Source organism: Telopea speciosissima, chromosome 2 (genome assembly GCF_018873765.1).
Source record: "Telopea speciosissima isolate NSW1024214 ecotype Mountain lineage chromosome 2, Tspe_v1, whole genome shotgun sequence".
In the NCBI taxonomy this organism is placed as follows: Eukaryota; Viridiplantae; Streptophyta; class Magnoliopsida; order Proteales; family Proteaceae; genus Telopea; species Telopea speciosissima.
The window spans coordinates 61,556,640-61,571,990 of record NC_057917.1 but is presented as its reverse complement, the minus strand read 5'-3'; the positions used below and the strand labels follow the sequence as shown (position 1 = coordinate 61,571,990).

The 15,351-nt window shown below is 38.3% G+C and overlaps 2 protein-coding genes and 1 long non-coding RNA gene across 4 annotated transcripts in view; 2 read left to right on the top strand and 1 right to left on the bottom strand.

The window, feature by feature from the left end:
• The window catches only part of LOC122651391 (TBC1 domain family member 17), a 48,923-nt gene extending 39,155 nt beyond the window's left edge, over positions 1-9,768 (top strand). For both annotated transcript variants that reach the window (XM_043844772.1, XM_043844771.1), the window contains 3 exons: positions 1,077-1,226; positions 3,155-3,255; positions 9,430-9,768. In XM_043844772.1, the coding sequence (XP_043700707.1) occupies positions 1,077-1,226; positions 3,155-3,255; positions 9,430-9,757 (579 nt within the window). In that variant the 3' untranslated portion in view covers positions 9,758-9,768. The remainder of the gene's footprint in view (positions 1-1,076; positions 1,227-3,154; positions 3,256-9,429) is intronic.
• LOC122651393 lies at positions 3,935-4,712 on the top strand. The gene is made up of 2 exons (XR_006331445.1): positions 3,935-4,562; positions 4,594-4,712. It is a non-coding gene; the product is annotated as an uncharacterized LOC122651393 (long non-coding RNA).
• A 2,651-nt stretch (positions 9,769-12,419) lies between the features above and the next one.
• Positions 12,420-13,435, bottom strand: LOC122650960 (transcription factor MYB1-like). Its single transcript, XM_043844315.1, has 3 exons — positions 13,294-13,435; positions 13,044-13,173; positions 12,420-12,924 (listed from the first exon to the last, which is right to left on the bottom strand). The coding sequence occupies exons 1-3, from the start codon at positions 13,433-13,435 to the stop codon at positions 12,420-12,422; spliced, it is 777 nt and encodes a 258-aa protein (XP_043700250.1).
• Positions 13,436-15,351: the final 1,916 nt, after the last annotated feature.

Genomic DNA, 15,351 nt, shown 5'->3' with positions numbered 1-15,351 from the left:
TTTTGTTTTGTTTTGTTTTGTTTTTTTTTTGTTTTTTTTTTTATGAAGAGAAAATGCATTTAGACATTAACGCAGTAAAAAAGTCAGAGTAGGATCCATCAACCATATTTACAACCTTGGATATACGAGCTCTATTAACTAGTATGTGTGCAGCCTTGACTATAGCCCTGTTCACTTTCTGAATTACAATAGTTTCAAAAAATTTAAAAGAAGAGACAATGTCATATGTAGAAGATGAAAAAGCTTCCATGAATTAACAGTCAGGTGCTTGATGCCCTTTTCTTTTGCTGATCGGGATGCCTTGTTCAATTGCCTGTCCTGCTTCATCTGCAGAATCTACAAATCCATAATCTAATGCAATCACAAAAGTATTGGGAATTGACATAGAGAATGGATGCCCAATCCGCTTTCCTTGGTATCATATTTGAAACTTCCATCCGTCAAAAGTAGAGTGCTTCCTTGAGGAGGATTCAGAGCGGCTAAGGGGAGAAGGCTGGGGGTTGAGGAGAGGTCGGGATCATTATGCAGAGGATCCAAGTTAGTATTTAAAGGCTGAGAAGGGGAAGCAGAATTTGCTTGAATGGTAGCTTCCCAAGTCTTGATATTAGAGAGCACTTGATAGGGGTTGGGCTAAAAAAAGTCTTATCTACTGCCCTCCGAAACAGCTAACCTTGTGAAGGTTGATTTGACATTATATGGCTTACTGATATATTCCCTCCTGTAGATTGCTTAATCTTCGGTGGTAAATGAACACAGGGGGAAAGCTTACTTTCTTTCTTATGATTCCAAAATGTCAATATATTTTTTAATCTTGCAATCTTTCGTGGTCATTTTTTTTTGAGAAAATTCCCTATTTCTAGCTTGGTTGTCTTGAAAACTTTGCATGCAATTAAACAAACTGTTGCTAATCTTGGCGAAGGCCAAAACTGTCGGTAATTCTATTATTTACACCATGCATATCGATTGTATCCCACAATTCTCCTCTGATTTTCATATCACTGAATGCTGATGTGTTTATGTTTTTAATCATCAAACACATTTGTTCTCATTCCACCCCTTTTTTTATTGGGATGTAGGGTATGAGTGATCTGTTGTCTCCAATATTATTTGTAATGAGGGATGAATCAGAATCATTTTGGTGTTTTGTTGCACTCATGGAGCGCCTTGGCCCCAATTTTAATCGTGACCAGAATGGCATGCATTCCCAACTTTTCGCACTATCAAAGGTATGTATGCCCTTGTACTTCCTGTTATAGATTTTGGTCCTCGATTGGTTAAAGTAGCAACGTATGTTCCCTTAATACTGAATTCCAAATTCATTGGTTGAGACCTTGTAGAATAATTCCTTTGCTATCCCCCAAGTAGTGAAGTGTTGAATTGAAGGAGTTTTTCAATTATTTATTTTTCTATTTAAGTAGTTTTTACGATTGCTTATCCCAAAAGCTCGAGCTGTTAGGTGAGGACTACTAGACCACAACTTTGTATATCAACACAACACCACCCCTGTACATGCAGGGGCCCCCCCCCCCCCCACGTACACACACACACAGCTCTTCACCACACCATTACATGGCACCAAGGGGCACAAGGGGTAGGGGCAAAACACACAAAACCCCTCGTACATACTAGGGATCGAACACCCGACCTCCTGGGTTTGATACCATGTTACAATCGCTTATCCCAAAAGCTCGAGATGTTAGGCAAGGACTACAACCATAGTTTTCAAGGCGCTGCGTAGGTGACACCTTGGTTGCCTAGGCGGATGCCTTGGATACCTTGGTCACCTTGCATCCTGGACCCCTCCAATGCCATGGGTTGCCTAGATGTCATGACAACTATTACTACAAAAATGTTTATCAACACAACAACAGTAGTCCAATTTAGGATTGTTTTTTAACAGTGTTTGTCTTTTTAATTATTAAATTTTAATTGTTCTAAAAATTATCTCCTTGGGTTTGATATTTCCTTTTAAAGTATTAACTTTTAGGGTTTTTATTTTTTGGTCTGATGTATGTCAATTAGTGAGCCTGAGGTTAATAGGTCCATGTTATAAATAAAATTGTGAAGAGTTGCAGAAGAATAAGAGAGTAGTGATAATTCACCATCCTCTTAACCGGTAAACTGAATGATATCCATATACTGAATTAAAGGTCTGAATTACATTCATATTACTGAACCTCTACCTAGCTTCCTGCAATTCTTACACAAACTAGTAAAAGTATGTTTCTTAAAAAGTTTCTATTGAAATTTGACTTTCTAATGATAATGAAGTCTAAAATAGTATGTTTCTTAAAAAATTTCTATTGAACTTTGACTTTCTAATGGTAATGAAGTCTAATATAATTCTATGTACAATTTGGAAGCCCGTATGAGCGCATAGCCCTTTCTGGAACAAATAAAAATATCAATTTAAGTAGACTAGGTCAAATTCCTAGTCTAATGGAACTTCCTAAAATAAAAATCCACTCACAGAATGAAACCCAATTAGTATACTGCTATGAAAGGCAGCTCAGAATCACAAGATCTTCTTGTTGGAAAGGCAACTGAATAAAATTACAAACTACCCCAGAACCACACTAAAAGGATAGGTTTTGACCTTCCAAAAATTTGCTTATGCCATTCCACACCCTTGTAACTTCTCTTGGATAGAATTTCGCCTTTTTAAAAAAGAAAAATCATTGTTTGACGCTTGCGATCCCCTCATAATTATGCTTCTTACGTACTTGGAGGCATAGGTGTATGCCACATTGGCTTTCAGATTTATTTTGTTGAGGAAGGAATTTCTATATGGCAATTTCTCAGATAATTGTGCCAGGGTGACATTGTTTTATCCTCTTGATTTAACTTTAGCTGCGTTGGGTTTTTACGAGATTTTAATTTCATATTTTGGAACATATACTCTTTGGTTGGAGTTTAGATTCAATGAAAAGGGGCTTTCAGCTAAGATAATTTCAGTTCCAGTGCCAACGCTAATTTATTTCTACTCTTTTATATCCTTTTTCTTAATATGCTAATTTAGTTTTACTTTTTTATATCCCATGTTTTTCTAGATTAGCCATATCTGACTGAATTGCTTTGCTTGACTGAAGGATTATGTTCTCCTAAGATTTTGTTATGATTTTCTTAATGAAACTGCACTTTATGATTGTTGCAGCTGGTGGAGTTGTTAGACAGCCCATTGCACAATTATTTCAAACAACATGACTGCTTGAACTACTTCTTTTGTTTCCGCTGGATTCTTATACAATTCAAAAGGCAAGTGAGACTCTCAGTGAGCACACAAATCTGGATTCACTATGTGTGCTCCCCCCCCCCCCCCCTCTCCCCAAGAAAAAAAATGCAGTTTTTGTTTTCTACATGGAAATCTGTGATCTATACCTTTTTGACACAGAATTTGTTTCTCAAAATAGTAGCTCTGTCTTTCTAAGCAACTTTTTAAGATGAGTTTCCATTATCCCTTCTTATCTTCGACAGCTAAGGATGTAATAATGCTCTAATATATTGCTCAAATGGTTGTGACGGGGTGATAGTTGGTATTTTGTATAGCAAATTATGTCAACTAGTGGGACATAATGGAGATGATTTTTGTGTTTGTGTTAGTAGTAGCCTTTATTATTGCATAGAACTTATGAGTTATGAAGGAACCAAATAAGGATGAGGGTTGGTGCGTCAGGTAGGCAGCTGACACCCAAAAAAATTTTAGCCAAACCCTTTTTCCATGGATTCTAGAACCTATTATTTTCGACTTATAGGGTGGCCCCCTGCAAGCGACACTAATTTTGATCTGGGTGTAGCGAATAGTGAGCAAGGGTCAGCTAGGGCATCCAGTTTAAGTGATACATTGTGTCGGCACCTAGATGCGGTGACAAGTAGGCAAGGGTTCTCACACCGTGGACAAGTGTGGGTAAAGAAGCGGGGTCCATAAACGTAGGTTTAGATCAGCATATTGGAACATAGGATCCTTAATGGGCAAGTGTCTATAATTGATAGATGTTATGAGGATAAGAATGATTGACATAGCTTGTATTCAAGAAACTAGATGGAAGGGTAAAAAAGCCAAGGAGTTGGGTGACCTTAAACTTTGGCATATGGGATAAAAGTAATAGAAGTGGAGTGGGCATAGCACTGGATAAATATTTAAGGAATGATGTGGTGGATATTAAAAGATTTGGTGATAGGATTATATTCGTCAAGCTTGTGTTAGAGAATGAGGTTGTGAATATAATTAGCGCTTACGCACCCCTAAGTAGGATTGTATGAAAGTAGTAAGTTACAATATTGGGAACACATGGATGGATTAGCGCAAGGTTTTAGTCAAGGAGAAAATATTATTATAGGGGGTGATTTGAATGGACATGTTGGGAGAGATCGTAATGGCTACGAAGGTGTACAAGGAAGATATGGTTTTTGAGAGAGGAATGAGGAGGGGACTTCAATTTTAGATTTTTTTGTGGTTTATGATTTATCCATTGTAAACACATACTTTGAAAAGAGAACAGAATTTACTAATCCTTTAAAAGTGGGCATCATAGTAGCCAAATAAATTTCTTTCTAACTAGAAGGTTTGATAGGTGGTTATGTTGGGATTGTAAGGTTATACTGGGGGAGAGCGTAACCACACAACATAAATTAATGGTCATGGATATGTGTCTCATTACGCCGAATTGTAAGAAAGGTGAGCTTATTTGCCCCAAGATAAGGCGGTGGAGCTTCAAAGGAGTTATCTTGAAATCATTTTACTGTTAAATTGGTCAAACAAGGAAGGTGGGATGTTGATGGAGACATTAATATGATGTGGAACGAGATGACTACTTGTACTACTAAGGTTGCTAAAGATGTCCTAGTCTAATCGGAAGAAACCCGTCATTCCTTTAGGGAGACTTGGTGGTGGGATGATGATGTTCAAATAAGCTATTAAGGCTAAGAAAGCTAGTTTTAGGACATGACAAAGGACTAAGGATGTAGAGGATCTCAAAAGGTATAAATTTGCCAAAACTGAAGCAAAGAAGATTGAGAGAAAGCAAGGGCAAAGAAATATGAAGATATTTATAACAATCTCTGCATAAAGGAAGGGTAGAAACTATCTATAAGATTAGCTAAATTAAGGGAAAGGAAGAGTAGAGATTTCAACCATGTTTTTTTGGATGAATGAATATATTACCATACCCCAAGAGGGGGCAGGGAGGGAAAAAAAGGGGGGGGGGATATACAAGGGAAGGAGAGAGAGGGGGGGAGGGAAAGACGACCAGCCCAGCCTACGCAGAGGAGGGGGACCTCAAAAGAGACAGATCATGACCCCAGGAAACAAAAATATGCCTGTTCCTAGGGGAGTCCAAAATATGATGAATGCGACCACAGTTGACTTTAGAAGAGACGTCAGAGGAGATGGCCTTCCAAATCAGATCGAAAGATCGGGAGTTGGAAGTCCATCTCCTTAGGTTTCGCTCCATCCAGATATGATAGATAGCAGCACAGAAAACCAGCTTATCAATAGTGTCACAGACAGACTTCCCTGAGAAAGTTTTCACCAACCATCGCCATTCTTGATCAAAATCCAACAATCTTCTATTTCTGGGCCAAATGAGGGAAAGGGCTTTTTTCCAGATGGTGGAGGAGAAGAGGCAGGCAAAGAAAAGGTGGGCTATATCCTCATGACCACTCCAACAAAAGATGCAAGAAGGGGAGACAAGGATGTTGCGGTGCAGAACGAAGGCTTGTGTAGGAAGGCAAAGTCTAAGGAATCTCCAGGCAATAAAGCTATGGCGAGGGATGTGGCCCTTGAACCAGGTTAGGGTGTGCCAGGGGACGGTGGGACTGGGATCACGCACAAAGTTCCAGGCAGACCTAGAGGAGAAGGAGCCAGTGGATGAAGGAAGCCAAATTATTCTAATAATAGATGAGGACATGAAGGTGAAGATCGCAAAATACTAATAATAGATGAGGACATGAAGGAGAGATGGATCTACAACCCACTAAATGAAGACATGTTGAGTAATAGTGTCCCAGAAGGCTGCATTACCCATCAAGACACCACATATCATAGATACATATGGAAAATTAGGGTGTCTTAAGTGAAAGAAGACTTAAGGAGGATGAAGTAGGCAAGACCCCATGTCCAAATGGGGTCCCTATAGAAGTGTGGAAGAGCTTAGAAATTTGTGGTTTAGCTTGGCTAACCAAGCTGTTTAATAAGATTATGAGCACAAGCTAAATGCCAGATGAATGGAGAAGCATTGTGGTGCTGATTTGTAAAAATAAAGGTGATATTCAAAGTTGCAATAACTATAGAGGCATAAACTAATGAGTCATACTATGAAATTATGAGAGAGTTATTGAAACTTGCATGAGACAAGAAACTACTATTACGGAGAACCAATTTGGTTTTTTGCCAGGAGATCTACAACATAAGGTATTTACTTAGGAAACTTATGTAAAGATTTAGAGATTGCAAAAGGGATCTCCATATGGTCTTTATTGATCTAGAAAACACTTATAATAGAGTCCTTAGAGAGTTAATCTGCAAGTACTAGAGAAGCGAAGTGTTTCAAGTAAATATGTGGATATAGTTAAAGATATGTATAATGGTGTGATGACTAGTGTAAGAACTGGGGGGGGGGTTCAAGGGAGTGAATTCCAAATTACAATTTGTTTACATCAAGAATCAGCTTTAAGCCCTTATTTGTTTGTTGCTTGTCTTAGATGATTTAACTAGAGACCAAGGTTTGAAGTATCGGTATCGTTTCGTATTGGAAGGGTGATTTTAAGAGGTGAATCATAACATATCGTATTGGAGATACGCTAAAGATACAAAGGGAAATGGTCAAGATACATGGAAATATACTTTTGGAGCAAAAAACAATATCAATAAGAAATATAACATGTATAGTTCATAAACACTAAAATGGAGAACAACGTATAACAAGACAAGTGCATTAAGTTGAAATTGTTATAAAAGATGAGGTTTTTTTTTTTTTTTTTTTTTTTTTGGTGAAACCGACCTTTTTCTATGAAATCTTCTTCAATCTTTGCTTTCAGCTTGTTCAATGAGAAACTTAGGTTTTTTAGCACCCCTTGAATCGTTTTTTACTATAGATTAAAACCCCCAACTCAAATCTATGCAAAAAACTTGGTTAAAGGGCCTTTTTAGGACTCTCGGTTGAGAGTTCTTGGCCTTTTTTCCCCTTTTTTTTTTTTTTTTTTTTTTCTTCTGAGTTCTGTACCGAGACTGAAACCAACGTGGGCCTTTTAATGTCTGTATTGAGTTGTATCAAGATATATCACATGTATCGTATCATATCATATCAAGCCATAAGGTCCAATACGGCTCAATACTCACCAATATTCTCACCAAAGGCTTTAATAGATGTATCGACAGGAATCGGTACGTATCGAGCCGTATTGGCCGATACAATGTGATACCAATCGATACATAATTTTTTTTAAAAAAGAGATACGTATTGGCCTATATCGTATCGGTAACCATAGATGCCGATATTTATCAGACGATACGATACGAGCCAATACTTAAAATCATGCCAGAGACATTCAAGATTACGTTCCTTGGGGAATGTTTTTTGTTGATGATATTGTTCTAGTGGATGAGATAAAAGCGGAGGTTAATGCCAAGTTGGAGTTATGAAGATCAAACTTAGAATCAAAAGGTCTTAAAGATAAGTAAAACAAAAATGGAGTATATGTTGTGTAACTTTAGTGACACTGGGACAGACAATGAGGTGGTGAATAGTGATGGAAGGGAGGTTGCACAAAGTGATTATTTTCGGTATCTGGGCTCAATCATAAATAAAGAAGGTGATATAGAGGATGATGTTTCACAGAGAATTAAAATAGGCTGGATGAAGTAGAGAGGTGTGTCCGGAGAGTTGGATGATCGACGTATTCCTCTAAAACGTGAGGGAAAATTTTATAGGACAGTCATGTGACTGGCTATGATGTATGGTGCCAAATGTTGGGTAGTTAAGAAGCATCATATAAATAATCTCAGTGTAACTCAGATGAGGATGTTGCGATAGTGTGTGACAAAACTAGGATGGATAAAGTAAGGAGTGATCAAACTAGAGCTGATTTGGGAGTAACTCCGATGCATGATAAGCTACAAGAAAGTCATTTGAGGTGGCATGGCCATGTTCAACGGAGGCCTTTAGATGTTCCAGTATGGAGGAGTGATTTGATTCAGATTGAAGGAGCTAAAAGAGCCAGGGACCTAAAATGACTTTGGGAGAAGAAGTGAGGAAAGACATGCATTGCTTAGGCCTTGTATCAAGTATGACCTTAAATAGAGCTGATTGGAGGGTAAGGATCCATGCAGCCTGACTCCATTTAGTTGGGATAAGGCCGAGTTATTGTTGTTGTTTAGAACTTAAGAAGCTCATGTGATGTGCTGTGAACATGGAACCATATCCTCCCTTAATCTCTAGGTAACGCTACTCGTATTTTGTTGATCACTCTGAATTGTGGGTAATATTTTGTTGGTTAGGCCTTAAGGGTGATATTACAAATCCATTACCAAATTATTTGTGTTTTGATAATCTGACCTGGTGGAGAAGCAAAAAGCAAACAGTTGAAGTATGGATGTTATTTGGTTGAATCAGTTGCTGTCTAAGATGGAATCCTTTTAAGGAAGTTTCACAGATTGAGTATTATGGTGTGAGTGATATCTAAGTTGTGCAATTTTTTTTTGAGTCACAGAGAGAACAAAAAGCTAGGAATTTGACATTATTGCTGTGTTGGATAAATTGATGGTAAGTGAAACCATGATCCGTTGGGGGGAAGCTCATAGGGCTTGTGTGTTTGGGAATGGAGGTGTTTGTTGTGGGAACTCCCCCCCTGCCGGCAACATTTTCTATTTTATATTAACAATTTAATTTGTATGTCTGGCAGTGCTGTATGTATAGATGTATAAATGTAAAACCAAAGTATAAAGTGTTTTTTCATTGATATACTTTATTTTAGAGATTGTCTGATTTTTAGAATGGTAAGTGATAAGAGCTGCAGTTACTTGGTTAATGTTAAATAAATGGATTCTTCAGTTGTAGGTATGGACACATGAACAAAGTCGTCAATTTACTTTAATGTATGGCTCACATTTTGGCAGTGGTGTCCAAAAAGTCTCTCCTCTTATGAAGTCAATTCATTTCTTTCTGTGTGATGTATAATCATTTATGGAGAGACTTCCCAGATAATTATCTTTTGAAAGTAATTGAAAAATGTTGCCACTTTTCTGCTTGATTTGTTATATTGGTTGTCAATCATGCGGATCTAGCAAATTGTCTATTCCTGCTAAAATCCTTTTACTGTGATTTTGAACCAGTTTGGAAAATTTGTGTGTCAAATGTTACAACTGCATACAAGGCAGTTGCAACTTCATTTTGCTCCAGACTTACCATTTTTTCAATCTTTCACATTTCTCAGGGAATTTGAATATGATAAGACGTTACGTTTATGGGAGGTATTGTGGACTCACTATTTGTCTGAACATCTGCACTTGTACGTGTGCATTGCGATCCTGAAGAGGTACCGCCACAAAATCATGGGCGAGGAGATGGACTTCGATACGCTCTTGAAATTTATCAATGAATTAAGTGGTCATATTGATCTTGACGGAGTCCTTAGGGATGCGGAGGCTCTGTGCATTTGTGCTGGTGAGAATGGGGAAGCTTGCATTCCACCTGGGACCCCACCATCCTTGCCCATCGAGACTGGTTCATTCTACCCTCAACAATATGATGAAGAAAATTAGTTCTTGTTGACCTTAAACATCAATATACTGTATGATGATTTGTAATACCGGTTGTTGGATGAAACACCATTTCTTCTATTGCTATTTGTGTACTTTACCCAAAAAAAAAATTTGCTATTTGTGTATATCTTGCAATCATGCTATCTGGTTCCAACTTTTGCAAAGCAAACCTAATATGCTAATATATGGTTTCCCAGCTGAACTAGAAACCTACCTGGCCAACTCACTGAACCTTAGTTCCAATTGCTCGGAAGTTGGCTATGCAGATCGTGTCCTGCAATCCATTTTGTGTAGAGCTTCTTGACTCTGTTCTTGCTACTTCAACTTATGCTTGGCTCTTTGCACTCATACCCTGGTGTCCTTTTTTTTTTTTTTTTTTATTATTGGGGACTATGTCTTCTGTTCTGGTTGTTTAGACAAGGAATGCATGCATTAAAGTAGAGAAAAAAAATATTTCAAGGTTTGTGGTTAATTAAAGTAGCTAGGGGCCCATGGTTTGGAAAGTACTCTTGCCTCTTAATTAATTCGTCATATCTTAATTAGTCATAGTTGCATCGTATCTACCTTAGCGGCTTACATTTTCCTTTTAACCAGTCTTGTAATTTGGTTGGTCAAGAGTCTAATCATTCCACCACTAAAGCAATGAATCTGATTAGTATATATGGTTCAACGTGCTTAGACGATAGTAGTGTTTTTTGTTGGTTAAGCATTCAATCATACCATCACTAAAGCACTAAAATCTGATTAAAATACATAATTTTTTTTTGGTAAAAGCATAAAAAACTAGAACATCATTAGTCACTAGTCCCTCATTAAAATACATAATTAAACGTGCTTAGAGTATAGTAGCGTTTGTATGGATATCTATTGTAACTTTCTGCTCGAGGAAAAAAAAGGTGGGGGGGGGGGGTGTTGTTGGTAGAAAAAATATCTCTTGCGATTCCCTGATCGGTACAGTTCCCCTAGTGCCTCTAATAAGAGGGTGGGATCTCATCCGGGTAGAGTGTTCGGTTAGGGGTGGAATGGTCATTGCGTCCCCTTGTTAAAAATTGTATCGGACAAGGAATTATAGGGGATAAAGATCCAGTTTGATAGATTCAGGTGGGGTTGGTAGAAGATTACTTTGTCCATTTTGGGAGTAAACCATTGTCTTGTGTTCAAGCTGAGTTACCCCCAGTCGTCTGTCTCTTTATGACTATGCAACCTTCCCATCTCCTCTCTCTCTCTCCCACAAATTTAAGGATCCGGGAACACAAATCGGCTGAGCCTAATCTTGATTCCGATTCGATCTAATATCCCAATGGGCCACACTTACTATTACACCACTACTACTACTACTACTACCAGGGTGAGGGTAAGAGGGGTCGAACACAAAACCATCCCTCGGGACTGCCTGCCACTCCGCTAGAAGTGCTTCCCCATGCATGATTCATGTTAGGTCATTGGTGTTGAAAAGAAGGAAGACTAAAGGTAGCTAGGTTGCTGTACAGCTGGAGAGGCTGCAACCTAAAGTAGAACAAAATGTTTAGAGAATAGAGTTAAAGATCCTCCTGTGCACGTATCTTCAAGTGCAAACATCTGTCCATATTTTTGCTTTCATTCATTCATAAATACCCCAGCACCCACTTCACACTTTAATTGATAGTAAGTGTTACAGGTGTTGACACGTGAACCACCCGTAATGGGATATGAACTCGATCTAACAGAGTTGAATTAACGTGCGTGCATGTGTTGGCAAAATATTAAGGGGAGCTTATTCTTTCACCTTAACTACTAGGGTGAAGACAGATTCTCAATTCATAAAATGTGATTTGATGTTTTGATTAGAGAATATAGAATGGAATAGTGAATATATAACATCATAAAGGACATACTATTTGTCCAATGCCGATGCCAAAGGATCCTCCTGTATAATGTGTTTATATTGTCCTGTGAGTTGTGACCCCTCACATATTAGTTTGTCAAGTTAGTGAAGCCTTTTACCATTAGAAAAAACCCAAAACACCAAAAAAAAAGAAAAAAAAGTGAGTGAAGCAACTTTGGTTTTTTCGTTACTACTACGTACACCCCGCTGATTGTGGAAAGAGAAAAGACGTAATACTTTGGTGTCCACATAAGGTCAGATGTCTTGTGGATCCTACCCCTACCCCTCGTGGTATGGTCCTTGGGTTTTGTGTGGTTTGAATCCCAAGATTTTCATATCCAGAGGAGAGAAAGAGATAAAAAGAGAGATATATTTTGTTATTGAGACATTGTATTTCGTTCTTGTAGGTACACTCTTAAGTATTCTTGCGAGTGATCAGAAGGAAAAAGCTTTCATGGCATTTTGAAAGCAAACCAGCAGACGAAGTACATAATATGACTTACAACTCTTTCATTCAACTAAGTGGCGCCACATTGATTGATTGATGACCTGTTAGAGAGAGAGAGAGAGAGAGAGAGAGAGATGACTGCATAAGAAGGGGTGGTGGAAGTTCTCTCTGCTGCTGATGCCCGTGTGACTACCGTGCAGTCTCACACAGACAGGCGTAAAATGACAGTCCTATCCCACCCAGGCAAAGTGCTCAGGCAATGGATAAGGCAGTCCTTTCGCCTCTGCTGTTTGTTGCGAGACTGCACGCCCACCAGGGCCGGCGGCAGCAGAGGATCCAAATTGTATACATTATACTGATGGGTACATAATAATATCCTCAGGGAAGTAAAAAGGAGATTCCAACCAAGACCACCTCTCTAAACCAATTTCATCATCAAATGATTCCACCCAAATGGAACTAAAGGACTCCAACATGGGCATCACCGAAGGTGGATTCTCGTATACTGCCGCCCCATCACCATCTCCATTGCTGTGACTACCATTAATGTTGATGTTTTCTGTGACAACTTCTTTCTTATCACAACCATCACCTCCACCACCACATCCATTGGAGTTGCTACAATTGGGAGTCTGGATTATTGTTGAAGAAGGATTTGATGGTGAATGAGGAGAGATCATCAGTTTCCTCCTCTTATTGTTACTACTACTGGACTTGTTGGAGCTTACCACCCTCTTATTATTATTATGAATGCATTGGGAGTAGTGTGGGTACTTCTTGATGAGATATGTGTTCCAATAATTCTTTACTTCGTTGTCGGTTCGACCAGGAAGCCGACCTGCAATCAATGACCACCTTCACCACCACCATCCCCCCAGCCAGAAAGGGTCAGCTATCTATATAATGATCAATTAGGGTTTCATTATTTTTGCAGAGAGAGAGAGAGAGTTTTAAAAGAACCAATTAATTGTTACCGATTGCCAAGAAGGTTATGCATTCTGATGATAAGATCTTCTTCTTCCTCTGACATATCTCCATGCTTTAGATTTGGTCTCAGATAATTCTTCCATCTCAGCCTACAGCTCTTCCCTCCTCTCATTAAACCTAGGCACCCACCATAGGAAACCATAAGATCAGAGACAAAAAAAACCTAAAAACTAAAAAAAAAAAAAAAAAAAGAGAGTGAATTGTGAATATAAAGAAGAGATCGAAAAAGATATTGACCAGATCTCTTGGATACAGTTGCCCACTTCCCCTCTCCATGAGTCTCTACATATCTTGTAAGAAGCAAGTCTTCTTCTGGCTTCCATGGACCTTTCTTTAACTCTATCTCTTGCTTGCTGCTTCTTTCTTTTTCCATCTCCATCTATCTCCCAAAATTAAAGGAATAATAGTAAGTGAATATACTAATTGGTTTTTTGTGACAAAAAGAGAGTTGTAAGAAAGGGTTTAAATAGATAGAAGGAGAGAGGTAGAGGTGGATGGATGGATGGCTTCCCTTCTAAACACTCACTCACTCACTCACTCACTCCCTTGATTCACTCGTGCATATCGCGATCGCTAGCTATTAGTGTGATGTTTCAATGATAGAAGAGAGGGTCCCTACGTTTTTGCTTTCACTTTATCTTTTAGTGTCCTTATAAAGTATATAATTTCGCATTCCAATCTATAGTTGTGGGATAAGGAAGGGAAAAAAGCTGAATTTGCATTGTATGGACAATATAATGCTAACAAACTAAAGCCCCACACCATTAATTTCACTCTTATTATTTTTATCCCCACTGCTCAGACTTTGTTAGCCATTTTGCCAAAGATCGAGAGAGAGAGAGAGAGAGAGAGAGATACTTATACTCCAATTCCACATTATACTTTATAAATTTTCATTTTGATTGGGTCTTGGGATTTCATCCTTCACGGGGTCCCACATTGCCCACATTGGATGTTACTAGTCTGATGTAAAGATTTATAGGTACTTTATAACCAACTAGCTTTTCAGGATGAGTTTTATCCAAACCCCTAACAAGCGTAGGTACCAGATCAGGATTAAGGCGGTCCAGGTCAACGCGGAAGATGAAAGTAATAATCATACATCATGAAGTAGTCCGATGTGAATAAAAGAACCATATGCATATATGAATATATTGTTATGTGTGTCTTAAATTCTTGTACCTATTTTGAAGTTTACGCCCCTCTAACATTTTTGGTGGCAACCCAAAACTGAAATTTTTTGTGAGGTTTATGATCCTAATAGAGTGTCTAGGTTGACTCGACCCGAATTGGAGGAATATTTATATGTTATATCGTCTTGTTGTGTAATCAAGTGAAAGAAGTAAAACTAAGGGATTTTTGAGTTTTCTAGGGAGAATTATTGTTGCGATCACTTGTACTTTTATTCTATTACATAATAAATCATCTTCAACTTTCCTTGTGGATGTAGCACATCATATTGGTGTGTGAAACCCGTTAACTCTGTGTCATCTTTGCTCTGTTTTATTTTTTTCGTGTTTCCTGGTATTTGCATTAACATATATGCATATATGCATCGACAACAACGATCGTGCATGATGTACGACTATACATACAGCCATCAAATCACTCTAGACCCTTATCCCCCATCTAACAATTTTGTGCTTTACCAAACTTTAATTACTACAAAAAAAATTTTTTTTTTTTTGGGGGGGGGGGGGGGGAGGAGGTGTGGAATGGTGATCAATTTCACATTCCATGTTTATGACTTATAGACCATTAGGTATTTTATTGGAAGACAAAGTGTAGGTCCCATGGCATGACAACACCTGAGTGGATGTCCTCAATAATGAAATCTTACCTGAGATAATGGTCTGGAGCTTCTGTTTGTTGAGGGTATATCTAAAGAGAATGGTGTCCTTATTTGTACAAAGAAACAAATCACAGAGAGAATAAAGTGTCTTGATCAAGGCAGCAGCCCATCCTTCATTCTCTTCCTTTCCTACCATAATTGCTTTTGTAGAATTCCTTTCCTTTCCTTTCCTTTCCTCCCTTGCTTTCCGCAAACATCACCTTTCCCACAGAATCATTTCGTCTTCGTCAATTCCTCTCTTAGTAACAACACATGATTATATTGTAGTAATTCATACATAATTAACTCAAACTAGAATATATTGTTTATGGGGTAATTAATTTCAAATATATACACATGACCCTATTGATGATCAGATAATCTTATTTAAATGATTGAACCGGTAATAATACACAGCCTTACCCCTGGTTCGCGGAGAGGTTATTTCCTAACTCGCATTTGCG

Bases quoted from the DNA above. Each gene is read 5' to 3' on its own strand.
- LOC122650960 (XM_043844315.1), bottom strand. From the start codon at position 13,435: ATGGAGATGGAAAAAGAAAGAAGCAGCAAGCAAGAGATAGAGTTAAAG. The intron at 13,174-13,293 runs GTCAATATCTTT...GTGGGTGCCTAG, and splicing joins AACTGTATCCAAGAGATCTG to GTTTAATGAGAGGAGGGAAG. The intron at 12,925-13,043 runs GTAACAATTAAT...GTGGTGGTGAAG, and splicing joins CATAACCTTCTTGGCAATCG to GTGGTCATTGATTGCAGGTC.